The following is a 19,050-nucleotide window of genomic DNA, read 5'->3' as shown; positions in this document are numbered from 1 at the left end:
TTAGTGATCACATCAGCTCTCATAGATTTATCATCTCTATGCTAATGATTCCTAAATCTATTAATCCTGCCCTAACCTCTTTTCTAACCTCCATTTTCCCATCTCCATCTATTTTTCAAACACCTTGAACTGGATGTCCAGTAGAAATTTTAAACTCGAAATGCCCCAAACCAAACTCATTATGTTTCTCCCTAAATCATCCCCACCTCCTAACTTCCCTATTAATATTGAAGGCAATATCATCCTGCTAGTCCCTCAGGATTGCAACCTAGGATTCATCCTAGATTCCTCACTCTCTCTCACTCATCTATGTCTAAGCTGTTGCCAAGGATTGTAGATTTCACCTTTGCAACATCTCTCCAATATGCCCTTTTCTCTTCTCTGACATTGACACCACTCTGGTATAGGCCCTTATTACCTCATGCCTGGACTATGTAATAGCCTGCTTGGGAGGGGGGGGGGAGGGGGGGCGGGGTTGGCCTGCCTCAAGTCTCTCCCCACCAAAATGATTTTCCTAAAGTGTAGGTCTGACTATTTATTGAACCGCACCCCCACCTCCTACTCAATAAACTTCAGTGACAACCTATCATCTTCAGGATCAAATACAAAATCCTCCGATTAGCATTCAAAGCCTTGCGTAATCTAGCCCCATCTTACCTTTCCAGTCTTCTTATATTTTACTCCGCACCACATCTCCTTTGATTCAGTGACACTAGCCTCCTGCCTATTCTATGAACAAGACATTCCATTTCTCAGCTCTAGGCATTTTCTCTGGTTGTTCCCCATGCCTGGCTGGAATGCTCTCCCTTCTCATCTCTGCCTCCTGGCTTCCCTGGCTTCCTTTAAGTCTCAACTAACATCCTACTTTCTCTAGGAGGCCTTTCCCAACTCCTCTTCATTCCAGTCCTTTCCTTCTCTTAATTATTTCTCATTTATTCTGTATATAGCATTTTTGTGCTTACTTGTTTGCTTGTTGTCTCCTCCATTAGATTGTGGGCTACCTGAGGGCAGGGACTATCTTTTGCCTCTTTTTATATCCCTAGTACTTGGGACAGTGGCTGACACATAGTACATGCTTAATAAACATTTACTGACTGAAATGAAAGAGCAGTAATATCTAAAATGAAGAAAGGTAGGGTGGATCTAGGTTGTGAAATATTTTCAATGCCAAACAGAAGAATTTTTATTTGATTCTAGATATAATAGGGAATCATTTGTTGAGTTAGAAGAATAACACGTTCAGATCTATGCTTTTGGAAAATCAATTTTATCTCACTTTGGATCAAAGAATCATAAATTTTTAGGGAGAAGGGAACTCAGATGCCATCTAGAACAAACCCTGCTTCCCCCACCCCACCTTTTAGAGACGAGGAAATAGAAACTAAGAGAAATTAAGTGACTTGCCTAAGGTCATACAAGGTAGTATCAGAGGCAGGATCTGAAACCAGGTCTTATGACTCCAAATGCAGATTTCTTTCCCACTATTCCACTTCAATGAATGTAATTTAATCCTTTAACTACTACATATTTTTCATGAGTTGCTGTGGTCATCCTCTAGTAGTCGATCTACTAGTGATGAGCCTCTAATTACTAGGCTGGCTACCTGTTCAGGGAAGTAAGGGAAGAGGGGAGAAGTTCTTTCACATACACAAGAGTCATTGCCAGCAGGTTTTGGCATATAATCAGTATTCCCGGAAGTACTTAAGAAAAAGCATCAGAGTGGTTCAGTTCAACATTTGTTATCCATTCCCAAAATGATCTTCTGCAACTTGAAGGCCTTTGAGTAGTCAAACTATACCTTATTAGCTTTCAGCTCATGCTGGCTCCAGTGCTTCACCCTGATTTGGGGTGAATTCAAAAGACATCTGTGAACTCAGAAAACAGGTTCCCAGATGCTTGGGGAGCCTTGGGACCCTTACAATACTTTTGCCTACAGCAAAAATGTATTTCAATGTAATTATAGAAGATAACTTTCAATATGTCACCTCTATTATAGTAGCTGTAAATTATGAACAGAATAGCCCATGTACAAGAATTTCATTTGGCACAAGCAAAGTGGGAGAGCTATTCATGGAGTGATATATCTATATCTATCTGCATGCATACATATAACTGGCAACACATATCTAAATCAAACTCTATCTGCAAAAAGTAATCTGTCTATCTTCTAGTAGACAGATAGAGGCCCAAAAAGGCTAGTACAGTGAGAACACTTCCTTGTCTGAAACATCTTTCCTCAGAGTGATGGGTCTGAACATACTAGCTATTTACCAGAAGAGGGATTATGATACAGAGTAAAGAGACCTGAACAAGGATCTAATTTCACCACTATGGAATGTGCGTGATTTGAAGTAAGTGACTGGATCTCTCTGGAGCTATTATCTCTTCTGTTAAATAAGGGAGAATGGATAGATCTCAACAGTCCTTCCAACTCTCAGGTTTAACAACCTGTATTCTGTGTTCTAAAATCCCATTCAATTCTAGGTGCAGGGGTCTTTTCCACCTCTAATGTTTTATCTGTGTTCTAAGGTCTCTTACAGATTGAACATTTTACATTTTAAGGTTCCTTCCAGCTTTTAACAATGTGTAACTCATTTTCATGTACTAACACGATGGAGGCAGAACTGTACTTGAAGTAAAGAAGACGTGGGTTCAAATACTGTCTCGGATACTTATTGGTTGTCTGTTCCTGGGCAAGTTACTTAACCACTCTTAGCTTTCTTCATCTGTAAAATGGGGATAATATTATCTAACCCATAGGGCAGTGGTGAGGATCAAACGAGATAATATCTTTAAAGTATTTTATAAACTTTAAAGTACTGTGTAAATGTTGGCTATTTTTATTAATTATTAATGTTTTAATTACTACACAACATTTGGGAGATAAGCAACATGATTTTAATGCTCTCTATATTTGTAAGACAAACCACTTTTGTCTCTCAGCTGTTAAGATAATGTTTCTGAAGAACAGTGTTATATTTTGCTGCAAACCCTGAAAAATTATCATATTTCTTTAAATCAGACATTTCTGGGTGTCAGGATCAACAAAAGGGAAGTTCTATGTATTAAATCAGCTTTGCCTCTCTCTTAGTTGTAGCAGCTTTTGAGAACTGACTCCAGTTTCCTGGAGTTTGGATGGATAGGTCTGACATTTCACCAGCAGCCTTTATAAAAGACTAAAAATGGTATGCCGCTAGAATCATTAAACCTGGCTCTTAGAATCAAATGACATTTTCATGAAAATTATTTTAAACTAGCATTTCAAAAGACAGGGATGTTAGTGAAATACATACATACAACTAAGCATTCCAGCTTAAATTTATTCTTGCTCAAACTCTAGTTTTAAGTCTGGTTAGCTTTGTAAATGTGGCTGTGTTTATAAGGTACTTTAATTTACTGCAGTAGTAGTGTTTGTTAATTTTATGGCAATCTAAATCTAAACAGGCTTCAGATATATTTTCATTACAGTCTCATTGAAGCACATGGGAGAAAGCAGAAGGGCAAGGTTTCAGCCCAGTATACACACACACACACACACACACACACACGTATACACATACATACACATCTATCTATCTATCTATCTATCTATCTATATAAATACAATATACATATGTGTATATTCTTTATATTCTAAAGCTTCCTACCCCTTCTACTGTGTTCTCTGAAATGCCTGCTCCCCAGGCAAGAAACTTGCTTTGATCTTATTTTTTTTCCTTTCCCATTCCTTCCATCCTCTAGTTCTCACTAAGATCTGGATCACTCCTGATGACAGCCTCCCTGGCCATTCTTTCCGACCCTGCCCGCACTCTCGCTCATTTCCCTATCTCATTTGTCAAGGTGGGGGAGTTGAAACACTCCTTATTTCCCATTGCCACTTACAGATTCTCCCTTTATCAATCACCTACTCAAACTTCTGGTATTTGATATCTACTAACTTCCAGGACACTCTCCTTCTTTCCCCAAGAAGTTCAATCCTTGGCTCACCATCTTTCTCTCCTCCCCAACTCCTAACTTCATAGAAAGGAGCTTCAATACATGGAGAGAGAGACAGAGAGAGAGAGAGAGAGAGAGAGAGAGAGAGAGAGAGAGAGAGAGAGAGAGAGAGATTTCCTCAAACACCTTAACCTAACAGTTCCTCAACTTTCTCATACAATGTTACCAACTCGTCCATACTATTTCAGACACACACACACAAAGATGGTCATACCCTTGATCTTAACTTTACCAACAAATATTCCACTTCCATATTCATGAACTCTGAAATTCCCTCATCTGATCATAACATATTGTCATTCTGACCCCTCTCCCTCTGTCTTACAACCACAAATTCCATTCTTTCCAAGGCCATTACCCCTGAAATAACTACACTTTCCTTTCCCCATCTTGATCTTTGCCAAACAAGTTCAAGTCTGCACTGTTTTCTTCTCTTGGGTCCTTTGCTCCCTTATTATATCACCAATCTTGTCCTGCCAAGTCTTAGCTTTGGATTACTTCGACCATCCAATGCATTGACTCCTACAAGTGAGTTCCTGAATGAAAGTGTGAAAAAATCACTAAACCACTGTGTCCACTACAAATTTAAGTTACATAATCTCAATTGGGACCTCATTGAGCAAGGAAATCTTTTTATACCCTCCTAATTAACTCATTTTTCCACTCACCATAGAGATGCTTAAAAATCTTTTTCTACCTCCACATAGCTCCCATAGCTCCCCCTCTCCACACGTTCTCATCTGAGAACCTTGCCTCATATTTTGCTGGGAAAAAAAGTGAGGCTATTCACTAAATCTTTAGATTGGTGTTCAAAGATCTTCATAAACTGCTTTCCCCCACCTTTCTAATCTTCTTGCATTTTACTCCCCTGCCAAATAATCTGAGATCCAGTAACATTGGCCTCCTTGCTGTTCCTGGAATGAGACACTCCATCTCCTAATTCTTGGCATTTTCACTGGCTGTCACCCCAAGCTTGAAATTCCCCCTTTCTTCATCTCTGCCTCCTAGCTTCCCTGGTTTCCTTCAAGTCTCAGCTAAAATCTCACCTTCTACAGGAAGCCTTTCCTTAATCTCCTTAATTCTAGTGGCTTCACTCTCTCTTGATTAGTATTTCCAATTTATCCTGAATATAGTTTGTTTGTATATTATTGTTTGTATATTATCTCCTCCATTAGAATGCACTCCTGGAGAACAGAGACTGTCTTTTACCTTTCTTTGTATCCCTAGGACTTAGCACAGTGTAGACAGAAGGAACTTAATGTTTATTGTCAAACTGATGGAAAAGTTTGAGAAAGACTGGCACATCAATTCATACACTGTTGGTAAAACTGTGAAATAATCCAACCATTCTGGAAAAAATTGGTAATTATGAGATAAAAGTTACTTAACTGTTCATAACTTTTGACCTGCAACCTCACTCTAAGACAGGCCCCCAAGCAGTCAAAGACAGAAAAGCTTCACAAATACCAGAAAGCCATGTCTTACTTGCCACCTTCTCTCTAGCCAGAGCCAGAGCTGTTTCTCCACTACCCCCAAGAGAATCTGAGATTCTGCTCCTGGGATGCTCATCTCTGATAGATGAGCTTTCACTTCATCTTGCCTGGAACCAGGCCTCCATATCATATTCCAACCACCATTTCCAATCATTACTCCCACCCTTTATGTGCTGTCTTCTCCATTAAAATGTAAGCTCTTTTAGGGAAAATACTATTTTACTTGCTTATATTTATACCTCATAATTTAACACAGTGCCTGACAAATAATGAGTATATTGTAATCCAGTACCTGCCTATAGTAGTACTTTTTTTCAATAGCAAAAAAAAAATGTGGGAACTAGGTACTCACCAAATGGGCAATAGCTGAACAAACTGTGACCTATGAAAGTAATGGGATACTATTGTGCTGTAAGAAATAACAACTATGAGAAATTCAGAGATACAAGAAAAGGCTTACGTGAACTAATGGGGAGGTCAAGTATGCAAAACTAGGAAAACATGATGGCTTCAATAGTGCCAACAGGAAAACACAAAAACAAAAAAACTAAAAGATGGCCTAATTGTAGTAACCAACTGTCCATCTGGCTGGGATAGAGGTCCCAGAGAACAGATAATGAAATTTACCTATCTCCTCTGGGTAGAACAAAGTGAAAAATGTTCATGCTGTCATGATCTCTAAGATTTCTTCTGGCTCAAAATACTATGAACCTATTACTCTGAACGTATGACTTAAATACTAGTCCCTGCAGTTGACTTTAGGGCATTCAGGTGGTGTTTCACTGGATAGAGTGCTGGGCCTAGAGTCAGAAAGAGCTGAGTTCAAATCTAGCCTCAGATACTTGTTGTGTGATCCTGGGCAAGTCACTTAACCTCTATTTGCATTAGTTTCCTCGATTATCAGTGGGGATAATAACCTACCTAACAGAGTTGTTGTGAAGATCAAATGAGGTATTTGTAAAGCACTTAGCACAGTGCCTTACTAGGGCTATAGAGGGAGCTATGTAAATGCTTATTCCCTTCCCTTCCCATAGGAACAAATAAACTGTGGCACAGTTTATTTATTCAGCTTTTAACAAGGTATCCCAATGTGAAACTTCTACAGACTCCCTGATCTGACCTAAGTTCAAATCCAGACTCTGCTACTTATAGCTGGGTGTCCTAAGACAAGTGATTTAATCTCTTTGAATTCAGCTTTTTCACCTGTAAAATGAGGGGTTTAGACCTCCCTCCAGAACTAGTTCAATATCGTCCTATTTGGTCTCCTTTCCTGGTAGTATCCTCCCACTCAAATCAATCTTTATATACAATGAATCAATAAAGTGATTTTCCCTATTACTTCTAGGAAAAAAGATAAACTCAGGTTTGGCATTTCAAGCTTTTTATAACCTGGCGCCATCTTATCTTTCTATATTTATTACGTTTTACTCCTTTTCCACATAATCTATGGCTTAGCCAAACTGGCCTTCTTGTTGTTCCTCGAACCTCTCATTTCCATGAATTCGTACTGTCTGCACCTTCTTCACCCCTCACCTCTACGAGCTCTTGGAATCTCTGGCTTCCTCCAAGACTCAGATCAATAGCTATCTTCTGCAAGAGAACTTTCTTACCATTCCACCTGATTATCCTGTATGCGCTTTGTGTTTCTGATACACACACATACCTACATACATATGTGTGTATAAATGTAAATATGTATTATACTCATTTATTGCCACATCTTGTCTTCCCCATGGGAATATCAGTTCCCTGAAGACAGGAACTATTTCAAGTTTACCTTTGCGTAAAGGGCCTTAGTACAAAGACCTGACACATGGTAGGCCATTAATAAGTAATGTGATTGACTAGATGACAATTTCTAAGATCTTTTCCAGCTCTAAGTACTGTGATTCTGATTACCCTGGCAACAGACCATGGTACTCCCAAGAAGGTAAAAAAAAAAACCTAAGTATTAGTCTATAAAACTCAGTAAGTTCACATAAAGCCTTTTAACTAAAGTCCTACCACTATGCTTGTTCATGAAGGACATACCAATAGAATGCAAGTCTTGGCAGGTTCTACCAAGATAGAATGACTTCAGTTAAAAGCTAATCAACAGACTGTTGTCAGAGGTCAAGCCCAACTAAATGAAGTGAGCCTCATCACAAAAAGGTTGAATGAATTTTCTTTAGCAACAGCAAGCAGGGCCACAAACTATATCAATGGAAGGGACATCCTCGCTAGAGAAATCATGAATATTTTTAAATGAAGCATACAAAGCCTATATGTCACCTTTTGGAAAATATTTTACTTTAAATGAAAGAAAAACAAATATAAGAAGCTATATCACTATTTCTAAATAATCTCAGATCAATTAACATTTACAGCTGAATTTAATTTCGACATATATTAGCTTGACTTTTAATTTAAAATAATAGGAAATGGAATGTGTTCATATCTTTCCAGTCTTATCTCCATGACTCAGCTTGGTCCCAAAGAAAATTTCAGAACACAGCTTCCTTAGAGAGAAGTATGGCACAGTGGAAAGAATACTGGCTCTGAAGTCAAAGAACTTAGGTTCCCCTTTACCTCTGTGACTTACTAACTATGGCATAGACATTCTCTGATCTGCATTGATGAAAGAAGTACTCACATGAAATCAGATTTTTTATAGTACTGAAGAACTAAAGCAATAGAAAATAGACTGAATCACAAAATCTCAGAGTTAAAAGGGAACTCCAACATATACATAAGTCCAACATATAGTCCAACGTACACATAAGTCAGAATCTCTTCTACAACATCCCTGACAAGTGCTTGCCCATCCTTCACTTGAATACTTTCAATGATATCTTCCCAATACCTCCCTTAGGTAAGCAGTTCCATTTTTGGACAGCTCTAATTGTCAGGAAGTTTTTCCTCACATCAAACCAAAGTGACCTCCCCTTGTCATTCATCCTAGGTCTTCCCTCTGGAACCAAGTACAACAAGCTTAATCCTTCCACATGACAGTCATTAAAGTGCTAATAGACAATGATTGGATGCCCTCCCACCTCAAGTCTTCTCTTCTGTAGGCTTAGCATTCCCTGTTCACCATCAGACACATACATGAAAACCATACCACCTTCCACTGAAGTGTACTCATCTCTGAGAAAGAAATAACCAGCATTTTAACAGCTCTATAATCAAAATACGTGAGAAAGGCAATGGAGGCTCATACAATAAAACCTGGCTGAGGAACTCGGGAAAGGAGAATGAAATAACCAGATCTAAAACTGGACAGGATCCCAGCACTAAAAATGGGGTCACTTCGTGACATTTGTCCTAAGAAGTATGGGTCACAAGAGTTTAGAATGTGGGTTTTAAACGTACATTGTATGAGATTTTCTAACAGTATCTTTCGTCAGGTAAGATCATTAATGTTAAACTAATACCTAAAATGTGTTCTGAATAGACCGACATCTTTTCAATACATCACTAGGAACAGTCTTCTCAATCGAATTCTTTTTAAGAAGTAGAATTCTTAAGGAAGAAACAACTTCTTGCAGGATACACTTTTCCTCCCCCAAAATCTAAGTTATTCTGGGAGCCTACTCCCTCACAGAGATGAGACCAGAGTCTAATTACTTTGTGAGGTTAGCTTGTTACCTAAAATGGTCTCCTTGGAAGCCACATTTTGTAGTCTTACAGTTTGACCCACTGAAGAATATATGTCTTGGACTAAAGGTTCCAGAAGGTTTTATTACAGGATTCTGGAACTCACATGATCAGGGGATAAAAGCTCACTACACAAAAATAGGCACCAACCTTAGAATCCTGTTCCTTTCAAGGTTGCTTCTTATAATATACACCCCAAACAACAGTCACACACAAATAACAATTGCAAATGACTTTGGTTTTAGCTACTAAGAGTTCAAAATTGAGGGAAATAGGGATTGGAATAAGTACACAGGTGTGAGCAGTGAGAAACTAATACACAAGATAAAACAAGCCTCAACCTCAAGGAGTCTTCATTCCATTTAATCAAAAAACTCACTTGTATTTTTTACACTCACTTTATTTAATTTTCTCTTTGTTTTAACTCCTACACCTCACAGCCCCTGGATTTGGTTAATGCAGTCTAACAGAAGAGCAATAGCAGGTTTGTGCAGGACTATGAGAGTGGTGGCTGCTGACCTGTTCATATTTCTCCAGTTCTGTGTGATAGATTTGTCTGATCTGGGTCAATTTGGCTCTGTAATCTGAGTGTTCAATAGAGTTATCTGAAGAACCTCCAGAGGCGGCCGCGGCTGCAGCTGCTGCTGCCGATCCCCCACCTTTCTCAGGACCTGAAACCCCTTCTGCCAATAGCATATTGTCCAGTCTCATTAGCTGGGGATCTGGGGGGTCCTCCTCCTGGGCTCCTCTGATGCTGAGACCTTCAAAAAAGGAGAGAGAGAAGGGATGGGAGGAGAGGGGAGCAAGGAGGTGGAGAGAGAGAATGAACAGGATGAGTATTTTATTTTTTCAGAAAATGTTCAAACAGAAATATCATTATACTGTATTTCAAATCTGATTAATTCATTATTGGTATTTCATACAATTATAGAATCAAAGAGCAAAAAGTGACTTTTCAGAGTATCTAGTCACACTCTTTAATTTTTTAGGAAATTGTGGCTCAGAAATAAAGTGACTTGTCCAAAGTCCAGTGTTAGTGGCAATCCAGGACTAGAAGCTAGTTCTCTTTCTCCCTATTAGTTCTATCACACCACATCAAGTTCTCCCTTAGCACCTGAAAGTTACTCCCAATTCATATTTATGTGATGCTAGAAATTCAAAGGTCTTCTGCTACTACTTTCCCCCACTCTAGTTTAATGCAATTCAAGAAGGAAGAGGAAGGACGGAGGGAGGGAGGGAGAGAGAGAAAAAGGGGGGGGGGCAGGAAGGAAGGAAAGAAAGAAGGAAAGAAAGAAGGAAGGAAGGAAGGAAGGAAGGAAGGAAGGAAGGAAGGAAGGAAGGAAGGAAGGAAGGAAAGAAGGAAGGAAGGAAGGAAGGAAGGAAGGAAGGAAGGAAGGAAGGAAGGAAGGAAGGAAGGAAGGAAGGAAGGAAGGAACGAACTTGGGTTTCTATTTGAGACATTTAATGTCTCACTTTCCCAGATTTGGATAGCACAATTTTTTTTAAATGGAAAAAGCAAAAAACAACACCTTTCAGAGAGGCAAATATACTGGAAAAGTAACATCATCACCACTTTTATTCCTGTATCATTTTCTTTAAAATGCATTTGCTTCACAACTGTGAGGTAGGACTGTCATCCTCATTTTATAGATGAGGAAACTAAGGGTCAGAGAGGCAAGGGGACTCCTTGCCAAAAATGGTGTAGCTGTCGATTAAGCTATTCATGTAGTTGTTAGATAATTTTCCTCACAACAGAGTAGGAAACTGAAGCCTCAGTGAAGGGAAATGACTGCCTGAGGTCACATTGCTAGGAAGTGACGAGCCAGAACTCAGACCCAGTGTTCTGCTGCCTAGTCCAGAGCTGAAGGCCACAGGGCAAACAAACAAAAGTAGCTGTTGTGTTTTTCTGGTTGGCCAGACCCAGAATCTAAACCTCTTTTTGAATGTTTAAGTCACATGCTTTCTTCCCAAAATGGAAAATAAAGAGAATGAGATGGACTTTTTAAAATGTAATTTGAGGAGGAGAAAAGAAACACATACATTATGAATTAACTGGCTATACAGACTTTTTTTTTAATTATACAGAAGCTGTTAAGCAATTGCCAGCCAACTATAAAACAAGGACACTAAATATGGTGTTAAAAATGTTCCACGAACATAGCACTACATTGCTGGGCACAGCATTCTCAGTCTAATTTCTCTGTTCGATCAACAACTTCCTAAGTGATGCCCAGTCAGCAATCTCATCAGAGGACTTGGGATCATGGCTGACAATTCATAGGTTTAATCAGGTCATGCGGGCTCTCTGCCAAGATGCTATCAACAGTGCAGCAAACAAAGTTTTAAAATAATTATAGTGGTGTAAAAAGCACCAGAGTCATGGCAGCTTCAAATCAGCATTTTCATTAGAGATGTAACACAACCCAAAATATCCCAGCCCAATTAACCTCTTTAAATCTGTTTAAAAACAGGTATTCACGCACTAGTTACACAGCATCCCCATGGAGATTAAGTTGGCAACGGGCATGTTTGCGTTCGGATTCTGCCTTCCATGTCTGCGCCCGGAGTTATTTACAGACAGTGGGACACACTCTGTGTTTTGAGTGCAGCTTACATGACAGTAACATCTATAAGCTGCCAAGCACTCAAGTGAATAGCAGCATTGCTATTGTATATGCTAACTTGGATTTCCCATCAATTGTGTGAAAACACATTTGGTTCCTAGGTGCCCTGAGTTACACAATATAGCAAGATATTACAGCCTATCTTTGGTTAACCTCACAGATGAAGCTTAAATTTCAGAAGAAGCTGTCACCTTCATTTAAAAATATAATTCTACATAATTTCAGGTGAATAATAAAAATGTCTTATTGACATTTAAAATTATTTGTCACCCATTCAGAGGTTAATGGACAGACAAGATTTACAAATATAATAAACAAATATAAATGAATAAATTCATTTAGGGAGCCAAAGTTACTTCTAGAAATCTTTAAAAGAAAATATTATATATAAACTATAATATAAATATTACATACAAAATACAATATAAAAATAATATAAAATATGAGATTAATTTAAGATATAGTCAGGCAGATCACACTGATGTCTTACCCTGGCCCTAACGGTTTCCAAATATCTGTTAAGATAGATTTACTATATTTGTATTTCCATATCTTCATCTTTCCATTTTTATAATTCATTCTTCTCGATGCTATATACTCCTGTGACCCAGAAATTCCTACTGCTTTGGTATACTAGAAAAAAACACTGGTTTTAAATCTGAACAGCTGGGTCTGAATCCCATTTTTGTCACTTCCTATGTAATGTTAAGCAATTATTTCTCTGTAAGCTTCAGTTTCCTGATCTACAAAATGAGTGGGACTATCTTATCTCTAAGGTCATTTCAAATTCTAAAATCTTATTTATTTATCTACCAATTGATCTATTTATTTCTGTATTTTAAATTATCTTCATCAGTTGGCTAAAGAGTACAGCATCATTACCTTATATTTGGGATATAAATGCCACATATTTCCAAACTTTCTGTAAAAACAAACAAACAAACAAACAAAAAAAAACCACACCCTGATTTTTATCCATTTGCTACATTTGATTTAACTTTCCCTTTTAATCTAAATACCAGCTCATATTTTTATCTCCATTTTTTCTCCTTTTTTTCCCTTAAAGTTTGGATATATTCCATTGCTTCTTTGTTTAGATTTTCTTTATCTACTTTTATTTTTTTCATCAGCTTTTTTCATCAACTGTCTTTTTCCATTTGTCATGTAGACCAAAGTAAGGCCATTCACAACTCCCCAAGTCTTTGAATCATCATAGCATTGCAGGATTTAAAGTTGGAAAGAGTCTTGGAGATTACATTGTCATTTTAAAGATGGAATAATTGAGTATCTGAGGTAAAAGTACCTCGTCATCAACAACAACAACAACAGCTAGCATTTATTATATGCCAAGCATTATGCCAAGCACTGGATGTACTGAAAAGGCAACAATAGTCCCTGTCCTCAAGAAGCTCACAGTCTAATAAGGGAGACAACATGTAAACAACTATGTACAAACAAGATGTACATAGGATACACTGAAGGTTATTTCAAAGTGAAAACAATAGTATTAAAGGGGGTCAAAAAAAGCTTCTTGTAGAAGGTGGGATTTTTAGCAGAGTCTTGAGGAAAGCAGGGAAGTCAGGAGGCAGAGTTAAAGAGGAAGAGCATTGCAAGCATGGGGAACAACTAAGGAGCACAGAGTCAGGAGATAGGATATCATGTGCAAGGAACAATGAGGAGGCCAGTGTCATTGGATCATAAAGTACACAGAGAGAAACGAGGTCTAAAAAGACAAAAAGATGGGAAAGGGCCAGACTGAGAAGACCTTTAAAAACCTAAGTAAAAGATTTTAGATTTGTGCCTAAAAGAGTGTGGAGATATATACTTTAGGAAGAGCACTTCGATAGCTGAGAATAGATTGGAATTGGGAGACACTTTAGTACAGGTGTGCAGTAAAGAGCGTCTACACGATGTTAGTAGTTGTATCACAGGAAAGAATGGGGTATATGAGATGTTCAGAAGATAGAACAGGAATTGGCAATAGATTGGATATGGAGGATGAGAGAAAGTAAGGCATTAAGGATGATACCTATCTTGCAAATCTGGATGACTAGGAGTGTGGTAGTATCCTCAATAGTAATAGGGAAGCTAGCAACAGGGGCAGGGAGGATTTGGGGAAAGAGATAAAGCATTCAGTTTCAGACATAATGACTTTAAGATATCTTTAAGATATCTTTGGAATATCTAGTTTAGGATGTCCAATAGGCACTTGGAAATGAGAGACTGAAGGTCAAGAGAGGGGTTAGAGTTGGACCAAGGGTGAGAAACCTGTGGCCTCAAGGCCACATGTGGCCCTCTAGGTCCTCAAGGGTGGCCCTTTGACTGAATCCAAACTTCACAGAGCAAATCCCCTTAATAAAAGGATTTGGTCTGTAAAACTTAGTCAAAAGGCTGCTCCCAAGGACCTAGGAGGCCACATATGGCTTCAAGGTTGCAGGTTCCCCACCCCTGTGTTGGACAAATAGATCTGAGAATCATTTCTGAGATCAGCACTTCTTAAACTTTGAGTCATGACCCCATGAAAGATTTGTCAACAGTAAAAGGTTTCTGAACATGCAATTACCAAAAATTAATAAAAAATCAAACACGTAATGAATCTGAGGTGTTTCTGGCAGCTCTTGCCCATGGTGTTCCATCAGGCAACTTCACTGCAGTCTTGGTTCTGCACACAAAGCATGCACACTTTACACTGCACATGTCCTCAAGCCATGCAACACAACAAACACTGCCTAAACTTGAAAAGAGGTTATGAATGGAAAAAGTTTAAGATGATTATTCTTTGAGTTGGATTCCATAGTCCATGGGAGCCAATGAGATCACCAAGTGAATTACAGAGGGAAAAGAGAAGAGGGCCCAGGACAGAACCTAGGGGATACCCATAGTTAGCAGGCATGATCTGAATCAAGATTCAGCAAAGGAGACTGAAAAAGAGCAATCAGACAGGCAAGAAGGGAAAGGAATGTCAGAAAAGCCTAGAGAAAAAAATATCAAGGAGAAGAAGGTGACTTGGCAATGTCAAAGACTACAGAGAGGTCCAAGTCAGATAAGTAATAGCAAAAGCTTGCATTTCTGTAGCACTTTAAGATTTTCAAACTGCTATTTCATGAATAACTCCATGAGGTGAGTAGTGCAAATATTATTCCCATTTTTTACAGAGAAGGAAAATAAGTCCCAGAGAGGTAAAGTATCTTCCTCTGAAAGTCACAGGGTTAGAAACCAGATTTGAAACCCAGATCATCTGACTCCAACACTTAGCACAGTGGCTGGCACATAATAAGTGCTTGATAAATGTTTACTAAATGGCTCCAAATCCAGTGAAATTTTCATGATAGCTGGTTGTCCTCATAGCAGTCCCCATATAGTTATCCATGGAGCTGCATTATTCAGCATAACATGAAAGTGGACTCCATGAAAAAAAAACTTGTTTATGATATTTTCCATTTTAAAATATTACATATGAAATAGTGTCAGAATCTATAAAAATGGTTTGGTATGAAAATATAAATAGTTTCCTCTATATTGTGCCCAGAAAGTCAATACTCACGTAAAACAGGAGGGGGAGAAGGTTAGGATTCAGTACCTTGAGAACTTCATCAATAGTGTTGGTTTCATCAATGAATTTCAAAAAATATTCCATAGCCAAATAAATTTCAGAACTGATAGTCTTTAATGTAACCTATTAACAAAGTTAAGTTGCTTTCCCACTCAATCAATAAGCATCCACTACTGTGCTAGGTGCCATTAAATATAAAGACAAAAATGAAATAATAACTGTCCTGAAGAAGCTTACGTTCTGTCAAGGGAGACAAGTACATGAAGGAGTTTATAGAAAACAAATATAAGCTAATTTTGGGAGAGATGTCATTAAGACTTGGAGGAGAGAGAAGTATCAACAAAAGCTATGTATAGGATATGTAAACATATGATCATAAGAGATAAAAGTGGAAAGGAAGTACATTACAGGCATAAGAATAGCTGGTGCAAAGGCACTGAGAAGGACTATCACATGAGGAATGGAAATAAGATCAGTTTGGCTGAACCAAAGAGCACAGGAAGGAAGATAATATACGTTAAGCTAGAAAGGTAGGATGGAGGCAGCTTTTAAAGGACTTTAAATAGCAAATAAATGTGGCAAACAAGGGAAAATTTTTAATAGTTTTTAATACAAAAGGGACCAGATTGTAAAGGAAGGAAATGGAAGTCAATTCATCAAGAAAGAATGCAAAGGGATACAAACATTTACCATCTGTGGTACAATTTTACACACCCAATGTGTACATGTAAAGTATTACTGCCTTACTGTTTCAGAAGGAATAGATACAATTAAAGAAAATTATAATAAGTGTATATTTACTGCTGGTAGAACAGTTCTTGAGCTACTTAGGTAAGTCCACTCTCACTTAAAAAAATAATACATATGTATATTAGATCTCTAAGAATCTGCGGCAACTATAGGGATGACTGTGTTAATCTAATCCTATGGTCATTTTGTAAATTACAAGCATTAAATCTAGTCAAGAAAATTTAATAAAAAGCTCAACTTCCCTTTCATTAAAAAAAAAGCTATCAAAGATTTTTGTAACATAACACATCCTGAAGGCCTTTTATCAACAATTTACTCACATGTGATGTTTAATCAATAGTTTGGAGGGAAAAAGTCACTCAACTGTTTTCCTCTGTGACAAGTCATGATTACAGATCTCCAAGGGCCATATTATAATTTACTTGAGATCTGTTTTCCTAAATTTTTTTGCAATCTGAACAATTATGTTAGCTTGTTACCCATATATGTCAAATTTCTCCTATTAGACTACAAACTTACGAGCCTTGTGACTGTGGCAAACCATTACCTAACTCTACAAGGTTGGTCAGATTTACACCTCTGAAATGATAAAGTTCCATAAGGGCAGGGACAGTGCTTAAACTTCATATCTTTTCTAGTAGCTGGCACAAAACCCTGCAAACAAGACACATTTATCAAGGTTTGCAGATCTAAAAATAGGTCATACTTTTTCCTCTAAGTCTGATGTGTATAAAACATAAGCATGGTTATGAGTATGTTATCTTTTAGCGTATAATTTTTTTAAAATTTTCAAGGAAATCTCAATTCAGGAACTTTGTTGATAGTTTGAGAGTGGCTCATATTCAAGCCAATATGGTAAGCATTTTTTCATCTGTATGATATGTTTTTCTCTTTTTCCTCACCCTACCCACTTACTCATTTATTACTGTTGAACTCACTAGCAGTGCAATGCCTCATAGAAGTCAGGTGTCTCTCAATAAAAGCGATAAAAATACTCATATTTATGTAGCATTTATGGTTTTAAAAGTACTTCCCATACATTATTTCATGTAGTACTTACAATAACCTAGAGGTAAGTAGCACAAATACTATCTTATTGGTAAGTAGCACAAATATTATCTTATTTTACAGATGAGGAAACTGGGGTTCAAAGGGATTAAGTGATTTGTCTAATATTACACAGCTATTAGGGAGTTATTGAGGGTACCATTAAGTGTCTGAGCCAAGAGAGGAACCCAGGTCCTTTGACATTAAATTCAATGTTCCTTCCCCTACACCACCATTGTAGTACCTTCTCAATGATAACAACAATTAAATAGTGCTTTATGTTTACAAAGTAGATAGCACATGTATTGATTAATGTTCCTATTTTCTAGATAAGTAAACTAAGTCACAGAGTAGTGAAATGATTGCCCATGGCCACAAAATGAATACATGTTGGAGCCAGGATTTAACTCAGGTCTCCTGGCTCCTAGTTCAGTATTCTTTCCATGAAATCATACTACTTCCAAATGTCATCAACTTCTCAGTGTACGTTAATTGAGTAGGTTGAACTAGAATGAATATGTAAAATGAGAGATTTATATTAATCTCTTAAGTCTCTCCCAACTCTAAATTCTACAATCCTACAAAACGAACTCTATTACTCAAAAGGCAAAATATTCAAATTGAAATAAAAAGGTCAAAAGAAACTTTGTCTTCCCTTTGTTTCCATACTATAATGCATATTATACACATATGTATATAATATGCAAACCAGTATTACAATGGATTTTTATAAAGTTTGAAATCTAAGACCTCTGGCAACCAATGTACTATAAGGTTAATAAAACCTATTTTTGCTACCGATTTTAATCTACTTATAACCATAACATTCATTTCAGGATTCCTAAGATTTAGACAAATCACATAAACAGACACTAAAACATTGTTCAATAATGAACTTGGCTTTGTTGTAAAGCCCACAGTTTTTGCATATCTTTCAGCAAATCCTAATTAGCCGCCTTTCAACATGCTGTGCACCTGCCCCACAGATAATAGAAGCGAGCATCTGCACAGTCTACTGCATTCTGAGGGCAATAAATAAATTGCAGGTCAAAATTATTACAAAGCTTTCTCCGAATAAACCCATATCCTTCATAATACAAAGCTGCAGATGTGAAAAGTACCTAAAACCCACTCAAATAGTATGATTACAGGGGCTGTTTGAGTTTAATAATTTGACTGTAATTCAGGCATTTTCAACAGCTCATTAAGGGTTCATTAATATATAGGCAAGCTTTTGAATTATAAATAAGCAGATTAGGGAACTGCAGTGGCTGAATTGTACAGTAGTGGCCTCTCTAAAAGAACAATATTGTGAGCAGAATGACTGCTTGACCCAAGAGATTTAAGGTACAAATGCAGGGCACTAATTCAGCTTCATGGTTTCCATGATCCAAGTGAAAAAATACATTTGATAACCACTGATTATCCATGACTGAACTGGTTTCAATACATGGGTATTTCAAGTGTGTTCTGTTTGCAGTCATGACATAACCTACATCTAAACCTAAACTCTGAACAAAATATTTTCATGATCAAAATTTTTCTGATCAGAGACAGAATTTCCCTGGCAACATTGTGCAAAAATCCTCAGAAGATCATTTCTATTCTAAAAAGAATATCTTATCAGCACTGAATGTCATGTCCCTTCTCTGGGTCTTATTTTTAAAATGAGAGGATTAGACTACAGGATCTCTTAAGTTTAATTTCCAACTCTAATATTCTGTTTTCAAATCTCTTCCATGACTAACATTCTCCTTACAACTCGATAGGATGTCCTCCATGCCTAGAATGGACCTCCTCCCTCTCTCTCTACCTATGAGAATTCCTGTTTTCTTTCACGTCTCAGCTGAGGTGCCATGTTCTTGATCCCTTCCCTCAGTTGTTAACATCGTGCACTGGGTTCATAAATGCTTATTGAATCAATGAATTAAACTAGCACTCTTGTCCTCAA

At 37.6% G+C, this 19,050-nt stretch overlaps 1 protein-coding gene across 1 annotated transcript in view; it reads right to left on the bottom strand.

Annotated features, from left to right (window-relative positions):
* The window catches only part of PBX3 (PBX homeobox 3), a 301,106-nt gene that overhangs the window by 77,501 nt on the left and 204,555 nt on the right, over positions 1 to 19,050 (bottom strand). The window contains exon 3 of the mRNA XM_036752374.1: positions 9,645 to 9,886. Coding sequence (XP_036608269.1) covers positions 9,645 to 9,886 — 242 coding nt within the window. The remainder of the gene's footprint in view (positions 1 to 9,644; positions 9,887 to 19,050) is intronic.

Source organism: Trichosurus vulpecula, chromosome 3 (genome assembly GCF_011100635.1).
Source record: "Trichosurus vulpecula isolate mTriVul1 chromosome 3, mTriVul1.pri, whole genome shotgun sequence".
Taxonomy (NCBI): Eukaryota; Metazoa; Chordata; class Mammalia; order Diprotodontia; family Phalangeridae; genus Trichosurus; species Trichosurus vulpecula.
This window is presented reverse-complemented; position numbering and strand designations above follow the sequence as displayed.